Below are 25146 nucleotides of genomic sequence, written 5' to 3'. Positions count from 1 at the left end.
ACACATACATGCACAAACACATACAGACATGCACACACATACACATACACGTACCAACACACACATACACACACACATGCACACATGTACATGCACACACACACATACATACACACACACACACACACACACACATGCACACATGTACATGCACACACACACACACGCACACACACATGCACACACACACACAAACACACACACACACATGCACACAAGTACATGCACACACACCCACATACACACACACATACACACATGCACACACACATACACGTACAAACACACACACACATACACACACATGCACACACACATACAAACACACACACATACAAACACACACACACATATACATACACACACACACATATACACACACACACGCACAAACACATACACACACATACACACACACATACACGTACAAACACATACACACACATGTACATACATACACACACGTACATAAATACACACATACAATCACGTGAAAAAGTAAGTACACCCCATGTAAAGTTTTGACTTTTTCAACATATTTCAACATACAGCTATTTGATCTTCATTTCAACAATATTGATAGATAAAGGTGATATAATATAACAAATATCATGAAACATTTACATTTTGTAGTCCATTGTATAGTTTAAATAAACATAAATGCAAATTTCGCATGTGGAAAAAGTAAGTACACCCCTGGCTCTAATAGGTGGTATTGCCCCCTTTGGCAGAAACAACCTCAAGTAGGCGTTTCTTATAAATGTCTACCAGTCTCTGACATCGACTCGGAGAAATTTTTGCCCACTCCTCCATGCAGAATTATTTCAGCTGTGTGATGTTTGAGGGGTTTCTTGCATGCACAACAACAACAACAACATGCATTTTAAAGCCATGTTCCCTGCTAGAGCGGGGGTTAGCCTTGCGGTCCCCATGACAATCTTCTCCATTTTGCCCTATTTTCTGCATCTCTCCTTGTTAACCCCCTTGCCCGCATTTCTTCTTCCACCATCTTTAGCCAAGTCTTTCTCGGTCTTCCCCGTCCTCTACTTCCTTCTACATTAACTTCCATCACGCTTCTCAACCAGTCACTTTCATCCTTCCTCAATACATGACCAAACCATCTCAACCTGTTCCTCTTCACAGCATCAATCACAGGCAATATTCCCATCATCTTTCGCAATTCATCATTTGTCTTCCTCTCTCTCAACAATACTCCACACATCCACCGAACCATTCACATTTCCACCCTTTCCAGCCTTCGTTGCTGCTCTACGTTCATTACCCATGTCTCGCTCCCATAAATCATAACACTTCTCACACATGCAGCATACACCTTTCCCTTCAGCTTCAGTGACACTCTCCTCCTCATCAGCACGCCACTCAGTTCCCGAAACTTCTTCCATGCACATCTCACTCGAGCAACCGTTGCCGAGTCTGATCCACCTTCTCCATTCAGCATGTCTCCGAGGTAGCAAAATGTTTTCACACCTTCCAGCTTCACGCCGTCTCCAAGATCCAACTCAACATTTCCTCCATCTGCAGCTCCCTCTGTGCACACCTTACATTTGAATGTTTCCTTGCATGCACAGCTCGTTTCAAATCCCCCCACAACATCTCGATGGGATTTAGATCCGGGCTTTGAATTGGCCATTCCAGAACCCTCCATTTCTTTCTTTTCAGCCATTCCTTGGTAGATTTACTGGTATGTTTAGGATCATTGTCATGTTGCAAGGTCCACCCTCCGGTTGAGCTTCAACTTCCGACAGATGGCCTCACATTATCCTCAAGAACCCTCTGGTACAATGAAGGATTCATAGTGGATTTTATGATGGTGAGCTGCCCAGGCTCTGATGCAGCAAAGCTGCCCTGGCCCGGATGCAGCAAAGCTGCCCCAAACCATAATATTTCCACCACCATGCTTTACAGTTGGTATCAGGTTCTTGTGGTCAAATGCTGTCTTAGGTTTTCGCGAAACATGTCTTCTGGTACTTTGGCCAAATAGCTCTACCTTTGACTCATCTGTCCAGAGCACATTGTTCCAGAAGTGCTGGTCTTTGCCGAGGTGTTCATTGGCAAACTTTAGTCTTGCCCTGATGTTCTTTCTGGACAGCAAAGGTTTCCTCCTGGCACACCTCCCATGTAGATCAAATTTGTGCAGCCTCTTTTAATGGTAGACTCGTGCACTTTGACATCAACAGTGGCAACAGCTACCTGTAGGTCCCGTGATGACATTCTGGGGTTCTTCGAGACTTCTTTCAGCATCTTGCGGTCTGCTCTCGAGCTGAACTTGCTGGGGCGGCCTGGCCTGAACAAGTTGGCAGTTGTTTGTAATCTTCTCCACTTGTAGATGATCTTCCGGACAGTCGAATGATTGATTTCAAATTGTTTGGAGATGTTTTTAAATCCCTTCCCAGACTCGGATGCATCTATAACCTTCTTTCTGAAGGCCTCAGAGAGCTCTTTTGATCTAGGCATGGTGACGCCGCACACTTCAACAACAAAGAGCAAACCAAACTAAATATCTGAGGTTTAAATAAGACAGGTTCCTCCAAGATCCTCTCTAACGATGTTCTAATCATTTGCACCTGAGCTGGTGCACCTGATTCTAATTTTAGGTATTTGAAGTAGTGATAAATGTAGGGGTGTGCTTACTTTTTCCACATTCGAAATTTGCATTTATGTTTATTTAAATTATACAATGGACTCCAAAATGTAAATGTTTCATGATATTTGTTATATTATATCACCTTTATCTATCAATATTGTTGAAATGAAGATCAAATAGCTGTATGTTGAAATATGTTGAAAAAGTCAAAACTTTACATGGGGTGTACTTACTTTTTCACGTGACTGTACATATCCACACACATACATGCATACATAAATACACACACACACATACATATGCACACACATACATACATACATACATACATGCACACATACACACATATGCACACACATACATGCATACACACATACATACACACACACACACACACACACACACACACATACATATCCACACACATATATGCATACATAAATACACACACACACATACATACACACACACATACATACACATACATATCCACACACATACATGCATACACACACACACACACACATACATACACACACACACTGTTATGATGTATCCCAGCCTGATATACACAACCTTTAATGATGAATTATTTAATTCCCAAATTAATTGGACACAACACAACAACAACAACAACAACAACAACAACATGCATTTTAAGGCCATTTTCCCTGCTAGAGCGGGGTTAGCCTTGCGGTCCCCATGACAATCTTCTCCATTTTGCCCTATTTTCTGCATCTCTCCTTGTTAACCCCCTTGCCCGCATTTCTTCTTCCACCATCTTTAGCCAAGTCTTTCTCGGTCTTCCCCGTCCTCTACTTCCTTAACTACATTAATTTCCATCACTCTTCTCAACCAGTCACTTTCATCCTTCCTCAACACATGACCAAACCATCTCAACCTGTTCCTCTTCACAGCATCAATCACAGGCTCTATTCCCATCATCTTTCGCAATTCATCATTTGTCTTCCTCTCTCTCAACAATACTCCACACATCCACCGAACCATTCACATTTCCACCCTTTCCAGCCTTCGTTGCTGCTCTACGTTCATTATCCATGTCTCGCTCCCATAAATCATAACACTTCTCACACATGCAGCATACACCTTTCCCTTCAGCTTCAGCGACACTCTCCTCCTCATCAGCACGCCACTCAGTTCCCGAAACTTCTTCCATGCACATCTCACTCGAGCAACCGTTGCCGAGTCTGATCCACCTTCTCCATTCAGCATGTCTCCGAGGTAACAAAATGTTTTCACACCTTCCAGCTTCACGCCGTCTCCAAGATCCAACTCAACATTTCCTCCATCTGCAGCTCCCTCTGTGCACACCTTACATTTGAATGTAGCTGCCACACCCAATGATGAAATTCATGGCTGATAATAATTAACTTTGATTTGATCTATTAATTATTTATTGGCAAATACAAGTTTTTTAAATCACTTGAGGTCATCTGACCTCTGTAAGCCTTTTAACTAGCAGCGACACTATCAGTACAACACTACACCATCCCTCCTGGGGAGAAGGCTACCGAGGTTGCTGTGGTCAAGTGGTGCTCATGTATAACATAGGGAGGGACAAACAAACACCACATAATTTACACTTGTCTTTATCTATCCACAGTCCACAACTTTCTGAAATATCGTGCTTCATATTCTAAAATTTAATGGCAAAATTTTTGATTCAAAAAAATAAAAAAGGTGGAATGATTCCTGAATTTTCCTCCTTTGGATGCCTCTTTATGGTGCAACTATTCCATCTTGGAGTGGATTTGGAAAGTTTCAGGAATTTCTTCCCATTTTCGATGGATTTCTTGTTCCAGAATGAATAGGACGTTGATTCCTCCTGATTAAAATTGCCGCTCACTTTGGCCGTAATTTGGCCCTAGAGTTGGAAATGGTCTCCATATCTCAGGATCCATGTCAGGTGTGGAGCACAACAATAATAATGACAGCAGTTCATTCAATAATAAAAAAATATCCAAGTACTCACCGGCACACCTGGACTTCCATCCCAGCCTGGTGGACCTTGATCCCCTTGCACACCAGTCAGCCCACGTTTCCCTGGCCTTCCATGTTCTCCAATTTTTCCAGGAGATCCCTTGTTACCCAGAGTTCCCAGTGTTCCTGGACCGCCAGCCTGGAGGAGAGAGGGTAGAGCTGATTATAAATATTTGACCAATGAATTGCTTTTCTTGTTTAGATTTTTAATTCTACAGGAGGATTGTGGGTGTAAAGAGGGTGGATAGAAGGAGAATGGATGAACTGAGGGAGGATATTGGTGTGCAGATGAGCTTGACAGGGAGATTGGTGAAATGCCGACTGAGATGAGCTGGATACTTGGTGCGGATGGAGGAAGAGAGAATGGCAAAGACAGCGGACATGTGGAGGGAACGAGGTAGGGGGAAAGGAGATAGACCATGGATGAGATGGGAGGATTGTGTGAAGAGGAACATCAGTAAGGTGGGGGTGGTTGGAGAGTGGAGAGAGTTGGCGGAGCACAGTGGGAAGTGGAGGAGTATCGTGCGCAAGGCAGCGCAGGAGCATGGTCCCATTGGACCTCACCCCTTATAGAGGGAAGAGAAGGAGAACAACACCGATCTTCATCTTGTGTTTTTGTTTTTGTTTTGTGTTTTTTGTATACCAGATCGAGGCTCGTGTAAGAGCTAACATTAATCACATAAAAACAAACCGACACAAAAACATATGATCAAGGGAGCGGGAGACAAGATGGGGAGAGAGAGGGAAGCACACAAGTACAACAGCAGAGAACAGGGACATCGGGAGATCTGTGGGAGGGAGGGGGCTTGGGTGGAGGAGCCTGGGAAGGGGGGTGGGGGTGGGAGAGGTATAAAACACATGGACACTGCTCGGACTTCCAGGAAAGAAGTCGGTATTTAAAAAAAGTGGATCTGGGGTGAATTAATGGGGGTATAAAAGATCAATGTTATTGTTTTGTTAATTGTTAAGACTCTTATCCTCAGCCCGACGACTTGTTTTGGTATTATTATTTTGTGAAAGCCGATTTTCTTCAAACAAGTAAAACGCAACCCAAATATAACCATGAAGTTCATTCATATCCTGATGCTTGCGAATGCTGCCATGGTTAAATGAATGTGGCTCTCAGCATGATGTGTGTATATACATGTATATAAATCCGCTTAATATATGGCGGCTCTTAATATTCCCGTCAGCGAAGTATAAATAAAAAGTACATTTATATAATTGCATAATTTATATAATCTATCTATAATTCCAGTAATCTCTGTGTGTGTGTGTGTCTGTGTGTGTGTGTGTGTGTGTCTGTGTGTGTGTGTGTGTGTTTGTCTGTGACCGCTGTTTCTCGACAACTACCGGTCCGATATACTTGAAACTTGCCAGGTATATTGCTGGGGACCCGAGGATGTGCCTTTTCAAGGTTTGAAATTAATCGGAGAAGTAGTTACCGAGCTATGGCGATTTAGCCGTTCGCCGTTCGCTTTGGCTTTGCGAATGAACCAAACCATTTCATGTAAATAGAGGGGGGGGTTCTGTGGTCGTTGCGAATGAACCAAACCATTTCATGTAAATAGAGGGGGGGGTTCTGTGGTCGTTACTGCCACGTGGTTTCAAAGTTTTTTTTTGTTGTTGTTGTTTGCACGCATGCTTTTTTGCACGCACGTACGGGCACCCACGTACGGGCACGTCCTAGTAATTATAATTATAATATAATAAATATAATTATTTATATATTATTAATCATATGTACTTGTATTTTCAAAAATAAAACAATGGCTTTTCTTGGGCTATTGTGAGTGTGTCTCTATGGTTACACGATTTGAACGCGAGTCGAACATCCTGAAATCTGTATTCCGTGGACTGAAGTAAAGTTGATATAATATGGCTATTTGATGTTGTTGATGTGTTTTTTATATGATAGTTGATAAAACTGAAGTAAAGCTTTATCTGTCTGCGCTCGTCTAAATAAGAAGTCATTCACCCATTTTTTTTTGTGTGTACAAGATCGAGGCTCATGGAAGAGCTAAAATGCCCATGTGCTCGTGAGAAATAAATTCAATCTGCGACTCCGTAGATTAGCTCATGTTTTTGTTGGGACTCATTTTAACGTGTTTTTAGGCCTCTCTCACTCCCCGTCCCTCTGCTCTCCCTCTCCTCTTTCACAGCCTTGGATAATGGTGAGGTGATTGGTTGTTCGTTCATATTCCGCACAAGGTTGAGGTGCAGCATCGTTGGCCAAGGGTGTGGCTGTGGTGCTGATGCAGTGCCCTCTGCTGGTTGAGGCAGGAATTTGTAATTTATTAATGGTGTATGTGATAGCTCGCCTACTCTTCACAAAGGACACTTTGAGTGGGATCTTTAACGTCCACCCACCAACGAATGCCAGTAGACGGGACACCCAGCTTAACATCCGAGTGACGTCACACACATTGATGAATCACCTTGACCTGTGAAACACCAGGATGACAGTTTACAGCACGGTCGGTATTCAAACCCAGGCTTGATAGTCTAGTGGTGTGTGTGAGCCCAGAGAGGCGATAAAAAGTGAGGCTGTTTATTATCTCGGAGAATATTGGGAGAAGGGAAGGAGGGAGGATGTCGGTGTTTCAAAAAGATTGAGATGCAGGTGGTCAATGGCTTCCAGTGGCCAACAGAGGTCGCTGCTTGCTTACAAAATGGCAAGAGCAAGCTTTCTTTTTGCATTTTACTTTCTACAAAAGATTATTTACCACAACCAATGATGTTATTTTAACTAAATTAATTAAAATAAATTTTAAAAAATAATAATAATTAATTCAAAAAGTTAATTATGGGGCAGTTAATTTATAATTACTTAATGTTTATAATTAAATAATGTTGATTATTAAAAGGTAATAATAATAATAAATAATGATAATAATAAATTAATAATAATAAATAAATAATAATAAATAATAATAATAAATAATAACAATAATAAATAATGTTAAGAATGTTAATTTATAATTAAATTATTAAAAGTTAAGAATTTCAATTATTTAATAATAAAAAGTTAATTAATTATTCATTATTTAATGAATATTTTTAAATGAAGACTTTAACTAAGTTCGTGAATCTTATTTCCACTTTAGCCCAAATCTCACATTGTCAAGAAATCGTTTTGAGGCCTTAGAAATGACCATGTGGGCTTCGAACAAACCAATTGGCCTTTAATGCAATGGAGGATGCTGCCGACCATCTCAGAGGTGAGTTCCAAGTGGATGCAGGGTCGCACCTGGATGGGAGACCTCCATGGAAGGCTGGGTGTTTGTATACTGAGCGACAACACTGATGGGATGGCTAATTACCTGAGCCTCCAGCAGTCCAGTCCCAGGATCCATCATCCTTCCCTGTGGAGTCAAATTAGGCTAAAATGTGGCGTTTGTGGTACTTTGCCAACAGAGGGTACACCGCATCTCGGAACATGATGTTCTTCGGCTGGACACATCGATCTGCCTTGTATGCATTGGGGTTGTGCATGTCCAAGATCCCTTAATATCCGTCCACAAGAGTAGGCCATTGTGTATTTTCTGAACCTTGGAAGAAAAAAAAATCTGATTTTAGTTCACCGCCATTTTGATTAAATGGAGTTGTTAGCTCCTTGTTGCCGAAGGTGGATAGACGCCATGTTTTCACCCCTGTCTGTTTGTGCACGTGTTATTTGTAAAAGTTGTGGACGAATTCGGACGAAATTTGGTGGAAAGGTTGAGTATGGGACAAGGAAGAGATCATTTTCGATTTTCGTGGAGATCCAGATCAGCATCTGGATGTGAGAATTTTAAAGTAACTCTTCACCATTGAGATCGAGATAGGGCCAAAAACGATATATAGCTCGATATGTCAAAAAGTTAAGGACGGATTTGGACGAAACTTGGTGGACAGGTTGGGTGAGACAAGGAGGAATGGATTCGATTTTGGTGAAGATTCGAATCCATCAAAAGCATCCGAATAAAAGTTTCGAACATCCAAATGATGGCACGCACATTGATGCCCAGGCCTGCCCAGGCCTGCCCAGGCCTGCCTGCGAAACACCAGGATGACAGACTGACAGTTTCTCGCTGGGGCAAGATACAAACGCAGGATACACAGCTCAGAGGTGAGTGTGCATACCTCAATCGGCCATCTTGCCAGGCCGCGTGATAGTTTCACACAGAGTTGAATGGACATTAAATTAAAAAACAATTGGAAACCGAAAAAGTTTTTCCACCTCACAAATTCAACCCTCCCACCATTGCCTTCCACCCTCCACCTCCCTCCCAACCACCTTCCACCCTCCACCCTCGTCGTCCCCTCCTCCCCTAACCACCTACCACTCTCCACCCTCCTCGTCCCCTCACCCCCCCTAACCACCTACCGCTCTCCACCCTCCTCGTCCCCTCACTCTCCTAACCACCTACCACTCTCCACCCTCCTCGTCCCCTCACCCCCCCTAACCACTTACCACTCTCCACCCTCCTCGTCCCCTCACCCTCCTAACCACCTACCACTCTCCATCCTCCTCGTCCCCTCACCCCCCTAACCACCTACCACTCTCCACCCTCCTCGTCCCCTCACCCCCCCTAACCACCTACCACTCTCCACCCTCCTCGTCCCCTCACCCTCCTAACCACCTACCACTCTCCATCCTCCTCGTCCCCTCACTCCCCGAACCACTCTCCCCCCTCCTCGTCCCCTCACCCCCATAACCACCTACCACTCTCCACCCTCCTCGTCCCCTCACCCCCCTAACCACTCTCCACCCTCCTCGTCCCCTCACCCCCCTAACCACCGACCACTCTCCACCCTCCTCGTCCCCTCACCCCCCTAACCACTGACCACTCTCCATCCTCCTCGTCCCCTCACCCCCGACCACTCTCCATCCTCCTCGTCCCCTCACCCCCCTAACCACCGACCACTCTCCATCCTCCTCGTCCCCTCACCCCCCTAACCACCTACCACCCTCCACCCTCCTCGTCCCCTCACCCCCCTAACCACCTACCACTCTTCACCCTCCTCGTCCCCTCACCCCCCTAACCACCTACCACTCTCCATCCTCCTCGTCCCCTCACCCCCCTAACCACCTACCACTCTCCACCCTCCTCGTCCCCTCACCCCCCTAACCACCTACCACTCTCCATCCTCCTCGTCCCCTCACCCCCCTAACCACCGACCACTCTCCACTCTCCACCCTCCTCGTCCCCTCACCCCCATAACCACCGACCACTCTCCATCCTCCTCGTCCCCTCACCCCCCCTAACCACCTACCACCCTCCACCCTCCTCGTCTCCTCACCCCCCTAACCACCTACCACTCTTCACCCTCCTCGTCCCCTCACCCCCCTAACCACCTACCACTCTCCTTGTCCCCTCACCCCCCTAACCACCCTCCACCCTCCTCGTCCCCTCACCCCCCTAACCACCGACCACTCTCCATCCTCCTCGTCCCCTCACCCCCCGAACCACCGACCACTCTCCATCCTCCTCGTCCCCTCACCCCCCTAACCACCGACCACTCTCCACCCTCCTCGTCCCCTCACCCCCCTAACCACCGACCACTCTCCATCCTCCTCGTCCCCTCACCCCCCTAACCACCGACCACTCTCCACCCTCCTCGTCCCCTCACCCCCCTAACCACCGACCACTCTCCATCCTCCTCGTCTGCTCACCCCCCTAACCACCTACCACCCTCCACCCTCCTCGTCCCCTCACCCCCCTAACCACCGACCACTCTTCACCCTCCGTGTCCCCTCACCCCCCTAACCACCTACCACTCTCCATCCTCCTCGTCCCCTCACCCCCCTAACCACCTACCACTCTCCATCCTCCTCGTCCCTCACCCCCCTAACCACATACCACTCTCCACCCTCCTCGTCCCCGCACCCCCCTAACCACCTACCACTCTCCACCCTCCTCGTCCCCTCACCCCCCTAACCACCTACCACTCTCCACCCTCCTCGTCCCCTCACCCCCCTAACCACCTTAACCACCTTACACCCTCTTACCCCAACCTGCACCTCCCATCTCTACCCTCTTCTGCAATCATAATACAGTAAATATAATACAGTAAATATCATACAGTAAATATAATACAGTAAATATAATACATTAAATATAATACAGTAAATATTGTTGCGGATATGGGATTTGGCCTCCATCCATATCCGCTTGTAAATATTCCCCTATTTCCCCAATACTCCCCAACTATCCCCAATCCCCCATTCCCTAGTCCCATTGTCTGTAAACAACACTCTGTAGCCCCGACCTTCCCCTTTTTCCCCCATTAAATGTCGTGCCCAGGTTCACCGCATCTCACGTAGACAACTATAGGACATCTTGCTAGTTATTCTTAGTCTATGTCAGTTAAGGACTCGTTTCCATTAATTCTGACTCTTCGTTGCACCAGAATGTGATTGTATGGCACCATTAGTAAGTTTAGGACCTCCCAATACCTCCCCGCATCTCTTCCTCATGGAACAACAACACCAACAACAACAACAGCGGCGGCGGAGCGGCGGCGGCGCGGGGAGTGTGCGTCCTCACTCCGGCTTGGTTAGCCGCCATTGAACATGTGCTCCGACGGGGTTACCACGCAGGGGCTCACTGTCAGCTCCTCGTCAAGGGCGGAGCCCGGTAACCCCCCGCACCCAATAAGAAGCGGCGGACCAATTCCATCTGGGGCGGAGCTAACGAGCCGAGGGCGTGTCACTCCCCGCTGGACATGCGCAGGAAGACGGAGGTGACGTCAGATGCGCCTCAGCTACGAAGGAGAAAGGACGTCACCTCCTAGCGCTGAGAGATACCTCCCGCATCTCTGGACCGGACCGGGTTGATTCTGCCCCTGAGCCAAGGTGCACCTTGAGCCATCGACTACCTGCCCCTCCTTGCCATCAATCCCTGTGTGAGTCAGTCTTGTCCCGTTTGTCTGTGGTCTGTCGGGGCTAAGATAAGACCGTGTATAAGTGCCCACCTTTCTGTGCTGTACCTCTTGTGCCGTGTAATCTAAACGTTCTGCATATCCCATATTATATCCTCCTCCGGAGGTCTTGAGAACTGTACCCCTGGTGTCGTGTCATTTAACCCAGCCGTTGTGTCCTTTCCTTCATTGATCTAGCGTAGCGCGATTCGGCCAACGTTCGAGTATAATCGGGTAACTTGTGCGAACACGGCGGCCATTCCGCTCGGCCCAGCATAACATCTTAATAAGTCGTGTCCGTAACAATATAATACAGTAAATATAATACAGTAAATATAATACAGTAAATATAATACAGTAAATATAATACATTAAATATAATACATTAAATATAATACAGTAAATATAATACAGTAAATATAATACTTTAAATATAATACAGTAAATATAATACAGTAATTATAATACAGTAAATATAATACAGTAAATATAATACAGTAAATATAATACAGTAAATATAATACAGTAAATATAATACATTAAATATAATACATTAAATATATGACAGTAAATATATGACAGTAAATATATGACAGTAGATATAAAACAGTAAATATATGACTGTAAATATAATACAGTAAATATATGACTGTAAATATAAAACAGTAAATATATGACAGTAAATATAAAACAGTAAATATATGACTGTAAATATAATACAGTAAATATATGTATATATGATTTAGTCTTTTCCCATTTTTCATAGCCTGGTGTTGGCTTAGTGGTTAGGGTGCCGGCTTGGGATCCTAGGATCCTGGGTTTGAATCCCGCTCGATCGCTGAATTAACGCCAGGGGGGTTGACTCAGCCTGTCATCCTTCCTAGGTCGGCAAATTGAGCACCAGCTTTGCTGGTAATTCCCTGTGTCCTGAAAGAGGTAATTAACAGGGTTGGTGGCAGGAAGAGTATCCGGCCATGAAACATTGCTTCAAAAAGGGGACCATGGTGCCCGAAAAAGCTCGGCGGGGAAAAATGGCCTCCGAAGGTGGTTTAAAAAAAAAAAATTGTATACAACATCGAGGCTCGTGTAAGAGCTAACATTTATCACACGAAAAATCAAACGGACACATAAAACATATAATAAAGGGAGCGGTAGATAAGATGGGGAAAGAAGGGGAAGCACAAACACAACATTTGAGAGCAGGGACATTGGGAGATCTGTGGGAGGGAGAGGGCTTGGGGGGAGGAGGCATAGGAAGGTTGAAGTATAAACACAAGGACACTGCAAGCACTTCCAGGAAAGAAGTTGGTATTTCAAAAAAGTGGATTTGGGGTGAAATTAACGGGGGTAGAAAAGATCAAGGTTTTGGATGGGGGATGGGGGAAGATAAGAGATTGTGGTGAACAGCTGTTTTAAAGACCTGGAGGGAGGAGTGGGATTGAAGAGAGTGAGGGAGTTTGTTCCAAAGACGGGAGAAAAGAGGAATGAAGGAGTGAAGGTGAGCAGAGAGTCTTGATTTTGGCAGTTTAACCTTAAGAGGGTTGCTGGCAGATCTTGTGCGACCTGTAGGAATATTTGGGGGATAGAGCCCAGAGAGAGCTGGGGGAGCAAGGCCGGAGAGGAGTCGGTAGAAGACAGAAAGACCACCAACCTGCCTGCGGTGAGTAAGTGAAAGGCCCCCGGAGTTAGTGGTTCCATTCTTAATGCTGTTTCAAACTCACATCGCCATTTACACACACTCTAGTGACAATATAAACACTACTCTCACCTCTCCTTTGTCTCCTCCCTGACTCCGGATTCCCTGTAGAAACACGGTACATCATTGTGACGTCAATTTTCCACATCGTCATTACCAATGAATTACATGAACAGAATGCATGAGTTTGCTATTTCAAGACACTTTGTCGGCAGGAATTGGGTAAAAAGTGATGGATGTTGCTTTTTACTTACCATGGAACCCTTTCGACCTTTCACCCCTCGATTTCCCAGCAGACCCTGTGAGACACAACAAAACGTCTTCATTGCCAGAGAACATCACTTTTCAGCTTCTCTCGTGAGAGTCAAACCTGGAGTCGAACCTCGGGTCCAATCGAAAGTCACTTTCTTTTTTTTCTTACGCTAACGGCTAACCGAACAATGACGTCATCTTGCCACGTACCTTTTCTCTCATATCAATCTCTTTATTTTTCCTTTTATTTACTTTACTCTATTGAGATTATATTTCAAAATGTGCAATTCGCTTTCCAATTGCTTGTTCGAGTCACAGGTTTGTAGTCGCAGGAGTGTCTGACTCGAGTATCCTACAGGTGTTACAAGCACAAGGTATGCACAGATGGATTTGTGGTTACCCGGCTTGCGTGAAGTGAAAAGCGCGGTTAACCAATTGGTTCACTTCTATCTGTCTGTCTGTCTAAAATCGTCAGTTGTAATCTCAATTTCAAATTGAACCATCTCTTATCTTCCCCAATCCAAAACCTTGATCTTTTCTACCCCCGCTAATTTCACCCCAAATCCACTTTTTTGAAATACCGACTTCTTTCCTGGAAGTCCTTGGTGTCCTTGCGTTTTATGCCTATCCTGCCTCCCCCTAGGCCCTCTCCCTCCCACACATCTCCCGATGTCCCTGCTCTCAAATGTTGTGTCTGTGTGCTTCCTCCCCTTCTCTCCCCATCTTGTCGACCGCTCCCCTTTTTATGTACTTTGTTTGCTTGTTTGTTTGATTTGTTTGTTTGATAAATGTTAGCTCTTTCACGAGCCTCGACTCTGTATACAAAAAAAAAAAAAAAAAAAAAAAGTTATATTTTGAACACAAATCAGAAAATGAACCTGCATCTGAATTCGTCCCGATCGCACATGCGCAGACAGGAGTGTGATACAAAAAAAAGTCTGTCTGTCTGTCTGGGAAACTAAATTTAAAATCATTCCAAACAGGAAACATACTGTTTTTAAGGATGTTGTAAAGCACACCAATGCCATGCACGAATAACTAATATAACGTGTTAGATAGGGTGGTGTATAAGACGCTGCATCAACGGCGGTAAACTTCCAAATTTTTGTTTTCCCCCAACCATAAATGTCTCCATATTATTTCAATTTAATTATATGCTTGAACACTGTACAACACAAATCACCTTTTTGCAACTTTCAAAACTCTTCCATTCAGCGGTACTTAGACAAAATATTACAGCAATGTATGTCATTGCAACCAATCAAATTTTCCGAATGTAGACCACGCCCACTTATTGTTGCATTGTATTTTTCCTTTCGTTATATATCTAATCGTAAAAAGTCCATCAGAAATGACGGGTTGGAACAGTTTATTCGATGGTGCAGCCTCGTGAGCGTGCCAAAGTCTGAAGCCTCGGCCTAGTGTGACGTGTGCTTATATCTTTTATATTTATTAGATATCATATGTATGTTGATAATTACTCATTTAACTCTGCATGCTTTGCACATCATGTGCAGCGAATTTCACCTCCCTGCTGCTTTTATTTAGTTATTTTTTTTTTACGTTTCTGTACACCGCCCTCGAGGCTCGTTTTGCAAGCCACCGTCTACAATTCCAGTATAAGATAAATAATTACTCTCTTGTAGAACATGTTTTTTGAGTTTTTTTTCCTCCCTGCTGCTTTTATTTGTTTTTTAAACGCTTCTGTACACCGCCCTTGAGGCTCGGTTTGCAAGCCACCGTCTACATTTCCAGTGTAAGAGACATAATTACTCTTTTATGGAAAATGTTTTTTGAGTTTTTTTCCTCCCTGCTGCTTTTATTTGTTTTTTTAACGCTTCTGTACACCGCCCTTGAGGCTCGGTTTGCAAGCCACCGTCTACATTTCCAGTGTAAGAGACATAATTACTCTTTTATGGAAAATGTTTTTTGAGTTTTTTTCCTCCCTGCTGCTTTTATTTGTTTTTTAAACGCTTCTGTACACCGCCCTTGAGGCTCGGTTTGCAAGCCACCGTCTACATTTCCAGTGTAAGAGACATAATTACTCTTTTATGGAAAATGTTTTTTGAGTTTTTTTCCTCTCTGCTGCTTTTATTTATTGTTATTCTTTTTAAACGCTTCTGTACACCGCCCTTGAGGCTCGGTTTGCAAGCCACCGTCTACAATTCCAGTATAAGATACATAATTACTCTTTTATGGAACAGGTTTTTTGAGTTTTTTTCCTCTCTGCTGCTTTTATTTGTTTGTTTGTTTTAAACGCTTCTGTACACCGCCTTTGAAGCTCGGTTTGCAAGCCACCATCTACAATTCCAGTATAAGAGACATAATTACTCTTTTATGGAAAATGTTTTTTGAGTTTTTTTCCTCCCTGCTGCTTTTATTTGTTTGTTTGTTTTAAACGCTTCTGTACACCGCCCCTGAGGCTCGGTTTTCAAGCCACCGTCTACATTTCCAGTGTAAGATACATAATTACTCTTTTATGGAAAATGTTTTTTGAGTTTTTTTCCTCTCTGCTGCTTTTATTTATTGTTTGTTTTTTTTAACGCTTCTGTACACCACTCTTGTGGCTCGGTTTGCAAGCCACCATCTACAATTCCAGTATAAGATACATAATTACTCTTTTATGGAAAATGTTTTTTGAGTTTTTTTCCTCTCTGCTGCTTTTATTTATTGTTTTTTTTTTTTAACGCTTCTGTACACCACTCTTGTGGCTCGGTTTGCAAGCCACCATCTACAATTCCAGTATAAGATACATAATTACTCTTTTATGGAAAATGTTTTTTTAGTTTTTTTCCTCTGCTGCTTTTATTTGTTGTTATTCTTTTTAAACGCTTCTGTACACCGCCCTTGAGGCTCGGTTTGCAAGCCACCGTCTACATTTCCAGTATACGAGACATAATTACTCTTTTATGGAAAATGTTTTTGGAGTTTGTTTTATCCTGAAAAATAGACCTTAGTGAACGCACATTCGTGTTAAAAGATCGGCATTTAAAACCAGACTCACGTCCTTGTGAAGGGGGACAGACATCTGTACAAACACATAAACAGACATGTTGTTTTATATGGTCGATTATATTTAGCAACACTGTGTGGGGTAAGACATTCTATGAACTCTGTAGTTAATCATGTACGAGGGTAGCATGGAGATCGACAAGGTGCATGATCAGAAAAATTATGAATACACCACGATCACTTACTCTCATTCCTTTGTCTCCATTTAGTCCTCGTGATCCCTGAGCAGACATAATTCCACAATAAGTCCAGACAAGGAATCTCAGAAAATATGTAACCACATGTTAAGTCTATTATGTCAGCCAATGAAATGGATGCATTTTGTCATTGATGTTTAGAATAGATTATTTAATTGGCATTGATCCAATCAAAATTGCCTCGTGGTCTTGAATGCATATGCCAGGTAACTGAGCTGTTACGATTAAATGTAACATTTGGTGAAAACTACCATTCAGGAAATGTAATGTTCAGTTATATTTTATATCGAGGTTCAAAACAAGATGTTTGTGAGCATGGTTGGTCTTACCTTGCTGCCTTTGCTCCCAATCCAGCCTGGAGGCCCTGAAAGGCCAACGATGCCCCAGTGCCCAGGTCGCCCCTGTAAATGTCATAAGCAATGATCCATAAATCTTCAAACACAACACTCACACCATCATCACTTTGCAATGTATAAACGTTGTGCTGCTGTCGTTGTTACCTTCGCCACCTACGCCACCGAAAGTTGTCGGAGATTATGTTGTCACACCTATTTGTGTTGTGAGCAGGAGATCTCAAAAAGTTATGGACAAATTCAGACGACACTTGGTGGACAGTTTGGGTGTGTGACGAGGATGAATGATCCAGATGCAGATCCGGCCTATCAGTGGGATACAAAACGTAACTGTCTGTTTGTCTGTCTGTTTGTCTGTCTGTTTGTCTCTGTTTGTTTATCCGCACAGAATAAATATGATTTTCTCTGCGACCGTTGGTCCGATTGACAGGAAATTTTCACCATCGGTGCAACTTCACCTGTATAATTTTTAAATGATTATGACGTCATAGGTCACGTGGTTCGGCCGCCATCTTGGAAAAACCGAAAAGATTTGCACCTCTAAATCCCTGAAAGAGCTGAATAAAAAAAATTGAGACATGGCTCATTGTAAAGAACTCTCCATGGGGAATACAATATGTTAATGATGATGTCATAGGTGCCTCCATTATGACGTCATTATTCGACAAGTACAAAAGTTCATCCGATCAAGATAAAATTTCTTGAGCATAATCTAGGAATAAATTTGTGGAGAAAAAAATAATAATGATGGCGTCATCGGTCACGTGGTTCGGCCGCCATATTTGTTTAAACACAAAAGCCTTAAAAACCATTGAAAATACATCCTGGCGAGTGTTTGCAATCTCCGATTGCTCTTTCTTGTTTCCCTATGTAACCACACTGGCACAAAGTTGTGGTGGAAACCGTGTAGAATCTCATCATTAATCTCTATTTTGTTTTGCTAACCGACATTGTACACCAGACCTAAAATGTCTCAGCCAATGCTTTTCGAACAAGAAGTGAAGGTGGCTGTTCTGTTCTGTTCCATCTGTTCCAAAGACAGGCTGTTGCATCTCTTTGATCTTACTTGTTAGAGGTTTTGTGGAGAATAGTTTGTTTGATGATGAGATAAGACATGGACCATACTCTTCACTGAGCATTGCTGCTACCAGTGAAGTTTCTAGGCAGGGGTTAATTTGGGTGGTGTTGCCCAAAATTGTAGGAGGCTTGTCAGTCAGGGCAGGAATTTGGAATTTGGCCAGGGTCCCGGCAATAACTCTGTTAAATTCCAACTGTTGCTAGCAAGACACCCAGTTTGAATGTCCATCCGATGGACACATTGATGCCTCGCCCTGCCTGCGAGACACCGACATGACAGTTTTATAGCTGGGCTGTTTCAAATCCAGGCGAGAGAGCTCAGAGGCGAGTGCTCATACATCTGGGCTATCCTGTAAGCCCGTATAATTTATATTAAAATTCCAAAAAGATGTCTAAAATTTGTCAGACACTGTGCAGAACCTGTTTGGTGGTGGCCAGGAGCACTTGTATATGTATATATAATGGAGCAAGTGTTTGTGATTATGTGTGTATGTCCGCTCTTCACCCATTGGTTGGACAGCTGACCCTGACACCACTCACAATTGTAACCCGAAAGACTTAACCCAAAGTAACCAGAGGACCCAAAAGACGTCCCCCCACTTCCCAGTAAGAACCAAATGACCCTGAGGACCAAAAAGACCCTGAGGACCCTAAAAGACCAGGAGGACCAAAAAGACCCAAACCACCCTGAGCACCCAAATGACTACGAGAACCGAAAAGGCCCTGAGGACACAAAAGACCCTGCAGACCCAAACAACCCCGAGGACCCAAATGGTCCCAAATACCCAAAAGACCCCGAAGACCCAAAATACCCTTAAAGAACCCGAAGACCCAAAATACCCTTAAAGAACCCGAAGACCGAAAATACCCTTAAAGAACCCGAAGACCGAAAATACCCCAAAGACCCAAAATATCCTTAAAGAACCCAAGGACCAAAAAGACCCTGAAGACCCAAAATACCCTTAAATAACCCAAAGACTGAAAAGACCCTGAAGACCCAAAAGACCGAAATTATCCCAAAGACCCAGAAGACATTTTTAAAATCCTGTGGACTCAAAAGACTAGTCAGACCAGGAACCAAAAACACCGAAAAGACCCCGAGTACCCAAAAGGCCCCGAGGACCCCGAAAACCCAAAAGACCCCAAGGAGCCTAAAGACCCAAATGACCAAGAAGACACAAAAATTCGTAAGACTTTGGCTTTGGCACGTTCATGAGGCTGTACTGTCGAATAAACTGTTCCAAACCGTCATTTGACAGGCTTTTCTACGAGTTAATTGAAAAATAAAACAAACAGAAAACAAACATTCAAAAGTTTTGCTAAAGCGTTAAAATGCATTAGAAGTCGGAATGAGCGGAACCCAGATAATTTGACCCTTGTCAAACTTGTCAAATTAATCAAGTGTAAATTTATCAAAAGGTCAAATTATCTGGGTTCCGCTCATTCCGACTTGAAATGCATTTTAACGCTTTCGCAAAACTTTTAAATCCTCCTACACCTTCTGCTAACAATGAAGTCTCATCCTTACTTCAAACTTTCTAAAACAGCTGATTGCAGCCTTCCTTTTTCTCACTAGTTAAGAAGAGTTAAACGAGTTACCTCCTACAGAAAGCAGAACATGTTTATTTGACATGCTCGTGGTGGATTACAGCTCTTCAGATGTGAAAGATCGAGATGTTAAACCACCACAACCAAACCAAAGACCTCTCACAGCGAAAACCAATCGGTAGGGACAAGTTGCTGCCCCTGTGGCTTCACCTTCGTACCTTTTTTTAATTACAATTACCTGTTTTCACCCCTGTGTTTGCCTGTCTGTCGGTTTGTTTGTGAACAAAATATCTCAAAAAGTTGTGGACGGATTCGGACGAAATTTGGCAGAGATGTAGCGTATGTGACAAGGACGAAATGATGAGATTTTGGTGAAGATCCGGATTTGGATCCGGCTAGTATAATTTTCTAAGTGATTCTTCACCATTGCGAGATATTGGGCCAAAAACGATACATAGCTGGATATCTCAAAAAGATGTGGACGGATTTGGGCGAAGTTTGGTCGAGAGGTTGAGTGTGTAACAAGGACGATTCGATTCGATTTTGGTGAAGATCTGAATATGGATTCGGATATGAGAATTATTTAATTTATGAAGTGATTCTTCAGCATTGGGAGATCGGGCCAAAAACTATACATAGCAGGATATCTCAAAAAGTTATGGATGGATTTGGACGAAACTTGTTGGACAGCTTGTGTGTCTGACAGGGACGATTTGATTCGATTTTGGTGAAGATCTGAATATGGATTCGGATATGAGAATTATTTAATTTATTAAGTGATTCTTCCCGATTTGGAGATAGGGCCAAAAACGATACATAGCAGGATATCTCAAAAAGTTATAGATGGATTTGGACGAAACTTGTCGGACAGGTTGTGTGTGTGACAAGGAAGAATCGATTCAATTTTGGTGAAGATCCGGTTTCGGATCCAGCTCGTAGAATTTTTTCAGTGATTCTTCACCATTGAGTGATATGGCCAACCAGGCGGAGGTATGCTCTCTACTGAGTGCCGTTCTCGTTATTGATGCCATCCCGGAGAGCTACGTCACATCAAGATGATGACATGAATGTGGCATGACATAAAAAGGATTTGTTTCATGCAGCCAAATTTGGTGACATGACATGTAATTAAAATCGATGACATCCCAAAGGTTGAACTCCATGTGTCGTGAATAGGATGTTAAAGGTTGAGGCATCACAACCTTTTTTGAATTGGTTGGAAAGGCCGTGCCTGTGATTATCCTCGTGCTTGGGAGGATTCCAGAGACAATTACTGCTTTGACGAGTTTCATTCGTTCCAGGGCTTGATTGGATTGAGAATTTGTATCTCGCTTGTTTGACCGGTTTGTAGGTTAATCCATGGCTTCGTTCCTGAAGATTTTTTGGAGTGCACAATCGATTTATGTCCAAAGATACAAATTGAACAAGCTGCAGATTTTCTTTTAGCATGTACTACGTGATCCCTCCCTTGTCCTAACCATAATTAGTCCAAGTCTATCTCCACTCTTATGTGAATAAGTGTGGTGCAAACAATGGGAATTTACTTGACTCTCAGTTCGGTGTATGTGAGTGTATGTGAGTGTGTATGTGTGTCGTTAGTTGTTGTCTCCATAAGCGGGTTTCAGAAGTTGGAACGTAGTCCTCCCGTGTCTCGAAGTGTCCACCTCCTTTCAGTAAGGGATCATAATTCATGGAGCAATTTGTGAAGTTTTCGTATTCTCAAACTTTTGTTCCGAGGGCTCTTTTGAGGATCATCACCGAGCCTCAGACAGCTTCCAATTGCAGTTCGTTTGTGGTAATATTCTCAGGGATGGGTTTTAAGATCTCTGTAAGGTTCTTCTTCATCATTCCCATTGCTCCAATAATCACTGGTACAATTTCGGGGCTCTTCAGCTTCCAGGATCTTTTCACCTCATTTTGGAGATATTGGTATTTGGTCATTTTCTTGAGTTCTACATTGTTTAGGCCAAATCACTGGGGACTGGCCTTAGCAAAATTAGCAATGCCTTCATTTCTTTTTTTGTACCTCAGTACTATATGCGGTCGCAATGCTTTGTTTTCTATGTTCACACTTGATGGGATAATTAGGTCGCACGTGAGCTTTACTTCCTTGTTTTCAGTGATTGCTTTTGTGGTTCATGTTTCCATGAATTTTCTGGAACTGGGATATTGAGACTTTTGCAGATGTGACAGTGGGTTACTCGACATTCTTTGTTGTGCCTTTCGGTGTACAGCTGCTCTGACATGAGTTTTTTTACATCCTGATCGGAGGTGGCTCATACTTTCTGTTTCTACCTTGCAGCATCTGCACTTGTCCAATTGACTCAGTCACGCCATTTTCTTAAAGCCATTGATGTCGTGTCCTTGGTCTTGGGCATTTATAACAATTCGTTCTCCATCCCAGGTGAGCTGACCTCTTCTTAGCCTTTCCAAAGAGCCTTCATTGTCTACTCCCAATCTGTCCAACTCTTCTTTTTTTTATACATTCCTGCTCTTTTATCATTTTCCTAGTTGTCAGTGTATATCTGTTGATATATCGTTTTATATTTTTCTTTCATCTTTTTTGCAAGAGTTAGGGCTGCACTCATTGTTTCGGTTTATTGTGTGTCATCTTCTATGGGCACCTGACTTTGCCAATTCTTTTCCTGGGTGGGTTATGGATACCTTGTCAGGTTTATTGTCTTCGTGTTTGCTCACAAGTTGGATTTAGTAGCCTGTTGCAACTTTTACGTATTCAGCGAATCCTGCGGTCGTCATTCTGTGCACTTGGTTGAGTTCCATCAGGCCGCTACATCCTTCTCGTCTTGGCAAGTACATTCTAGGGATGCATTGATTTTTGTAAAACATTTTGTGGATAGTGGGGACTTTCCTTGTTTTGATATCCAGCTTATTTATTTCTGATTGTGGCCAATTTGTTATTCTGCAGCTGTACTGGAATATTGGTATTGCAAGTTCGTTTATGGCATTGATTTTGTTCATTAGAGAAAGGTATGTTTTCAGGATCAGCTGAATTATATGCAGGTATTCTTTGGTAATTGGTTTGCGCATTTGTTTGTGACATAATTGGTGGTCTTCTTATACTCCCAGGTTACTCAGTGGGTACAGGGCCAGGAAAAACAGGAGGGGTGAAAGGCTGTCTCCCTGGAAGATTCCCTCGACATATCTTCACTCCTGGTATTTTGATCTTTCCTTCCAAATGCTGCAATATCAATGTGGTATTCCAAAGCTCCATTGCTTTCTCCATCAGGTTGATTATTTGGGGATTGATCTTGTACAATTACATCCATTTTATCATCCATGGATGTGGGACATTATCAAAAGTTTTTTTTTGTAGTCTATCATGCTGTGGACAATTTGGTGCTTCTTGTTTTACAGTTTGGTTCTTCATGTGTATATGTGTGTGTGTCTTTGTCTGTGTGCTCATTGTGCAGGGATATTAAATAACCAAACATGCTCATTGTGCAGGGATAACAAACGGGATTAACAAGGCAGGGCATAAGCACTTTGTCCATGGGCATTCTCCTCTGCCTCCTCCTACTCCTCCTCCTCCTTCCCTCCTCTCCTATTACTCCAATCTGCTCACAATCTTCTTGATCTTCTTTCTCTCCCACTCACCCAACACTCCTTGCCTCCTTACTCATTACTCTCCTTCCCTCTTAATCTTGATTTCTCATGAACCAAATCAAACACCTAATACAATACACAATCTAGTTATTTGCATGCTCAAAACTAATATCTATTGGTTTTTATGTTAAAATTGAAAGAAGACAACAAACAACAACATGCATTTTAAGGCCATTTTCCCTGCTAGAGCGGGGGTTAGCCTTGCGGTCCCCATGACAATCTTCTCCATTTTGCCCTATTTTCTGCATCCCTCCTTGTTGACCCCCTTGCCCGCATTTCTTCTTCCACCATCTTCAGCCAAGTCTTTCTCGGTCTTCCCCATCCTCTACTTCCTTCTATATTCATTTCCATCACTCTTCTCAACCAGTCACTTTCATCCTTCCTCAACACATGACCAAACCATCTCAACCTGTTCCTCTTTACAGCATCAATCACAGGCTCTATTCCCATCATCTTTCACAATTCATCATTTGTCTTCCTCTCTCTCAACGATACTCCGCACATCCACCAAACCATTCGCATTTCCACCCTTTCCAGCCTTCGTTGCTGCTCTACGTTCATTACCCATGTCTCGCTTCCATAAATCATAACACTTCTCACACATGCAGCATACACCTTTCCCTTCAGCTTCAACGACACTCCCCTCCTAGTCAGCACGCCACTCAGTTCCCGAAAATTCTTCCATGCACATCTCACTCTAGCAACCGTTGCCGAGTCTGATCCACCTTCTCCATTCAGCATGTCTCCGAGGTAGCAAAATGTTTTCACACCTTCCAGCTTCACGCCGTCTCGAAGATCCAACTCAACATTTCCTCCATCTGCAGCTCCCTCTGTGCACACCTTACATTTGAATGTAGCTGCCACACTGGTTAATGACCCTCTCAGACCACTGCATTTTTTATGAACCCACTCAGCGCACATTGTACATTGAATGGAGTTCACTCTGACACCTTTCCTGCACACAGCACATGGCCACTTCCCAGTTCTTTCCACCTCACCACATGCTTTACCACTTGCCATCACCTTTGTCTTTCCGATATTCACCTTCAGACCTTTTGTCTCCATACATTCCTTCCACTTGTTCATCTTTTCCTTCAGTCCATCCATACTTTCCGCAATCAACACCAGATCATCTGCATACAACAACTCTCACGGTAAACCCTCCTTTACGTTCTGAGCCATCACCTCCATCACAGCTACAAATAGTAGTGGACTTAGTACCGATCCCTGATGCAGTCCCACCTTCACCTCAAACTCACCACTGTTCCCGTCCTTAGTCCTTACAGCTGTGCTCGCTCTTTTGTACATTGCCATCACTACTCTGATCAACCATTCCTCCACTCCTAACTTCCTCAATGCCCATGTCAATACTTTGCGTGGAACCCTATCGAATGCTTTCTCCAGATCAACTTGAAAGAAGGTGAGATGATATTCTTCGCGATAACTACAGCACCCAGAAAAAAGCATAGAGAAATGTCCTGTTTGGCTCCAAAGGCACATGATGTGAATGTTGTTAAAAAAAAGTAATTTGAATGAGATACTCATAAGAGTCGACGTTATTCTGTCAATGAGATATTTGGACGTCAACATTAATACTGTATATACAGTATATATATTTATATATTTTTTCTCTCAGTTTGTCTTTCTTGACTTCAATACACTCACTTCAGTTGGCCTTCATTCCACTTCTCCGCAAATAAATATAAAATTTCAGATCACTTCTTCAGCCTCGTCTTGATTGCTACAGTCAGTTCCCTGCCATTGGTGAATTAGCGGTCATGCAGGCCTTCAAGTGTTAAACCAGATATTAATCACCAAAGGCCAGGTCGAGCTAATTTTGGGAGGGTGATCCTTCTCCTCAAAGCTTCAGCCATG

At 43.3% G+C, this 25146-nt stretch overlaps 1 protein-coding gene across 2 annotated transcripts in view; it reads right to left on the bottom strand.

Annotated features, from left to right (window-relative positions):
• Positions 1-25146, bottom strand: part of LOC137439041 (uncharacterized) — an 86070-nt gene that overhangs the window by 14530 nt on the left and 46394 nt on the right. For both annotated transcript variants that reach the window (XM_068134649.2, XM_068134650.2), the window contains exons 15-19: positions 16999-17070; positions 16658-16693; positions 13463-13507; positions 13281-13313; positions 4599-4745 (exon numbers count right to left, since the gene is read on the bottom strand). In XM_068134649.2, coding sequence (XP_067990750.2) covers positions 4599-4745; positions 13281-13313; positions 13463-13507; positions 16658-16693; positions 16999-17070 — 333 coding nt within the window. The remainder of the gene's footprint in view (positions 1-4598; positions 4746-13280; positions 13314-13462; positions 13508-16657; positions 16694-16998; positions 17071-25146) is intronic.

The sequence above is a fragment of the Myxine glutinosa genome, chromosome 13 (assembly GCF_964187855.1).
Source record: "Myxine glutinosa chromosome 13, kmMyxGlut1.1, whole genome shotgun sequence".
NCBI classification, from domain to species: domain Eukaryota; kingdom Metazoa; phylum Chordata; class Myxini; order Myxiniformes; family Myxinidae; genus Myxine; species Myxine glutinosa.
Note: the sequence above shows the minus strand (reverse complement) of the source record. Positions and strands in the feature narration are given on the sequence as shown.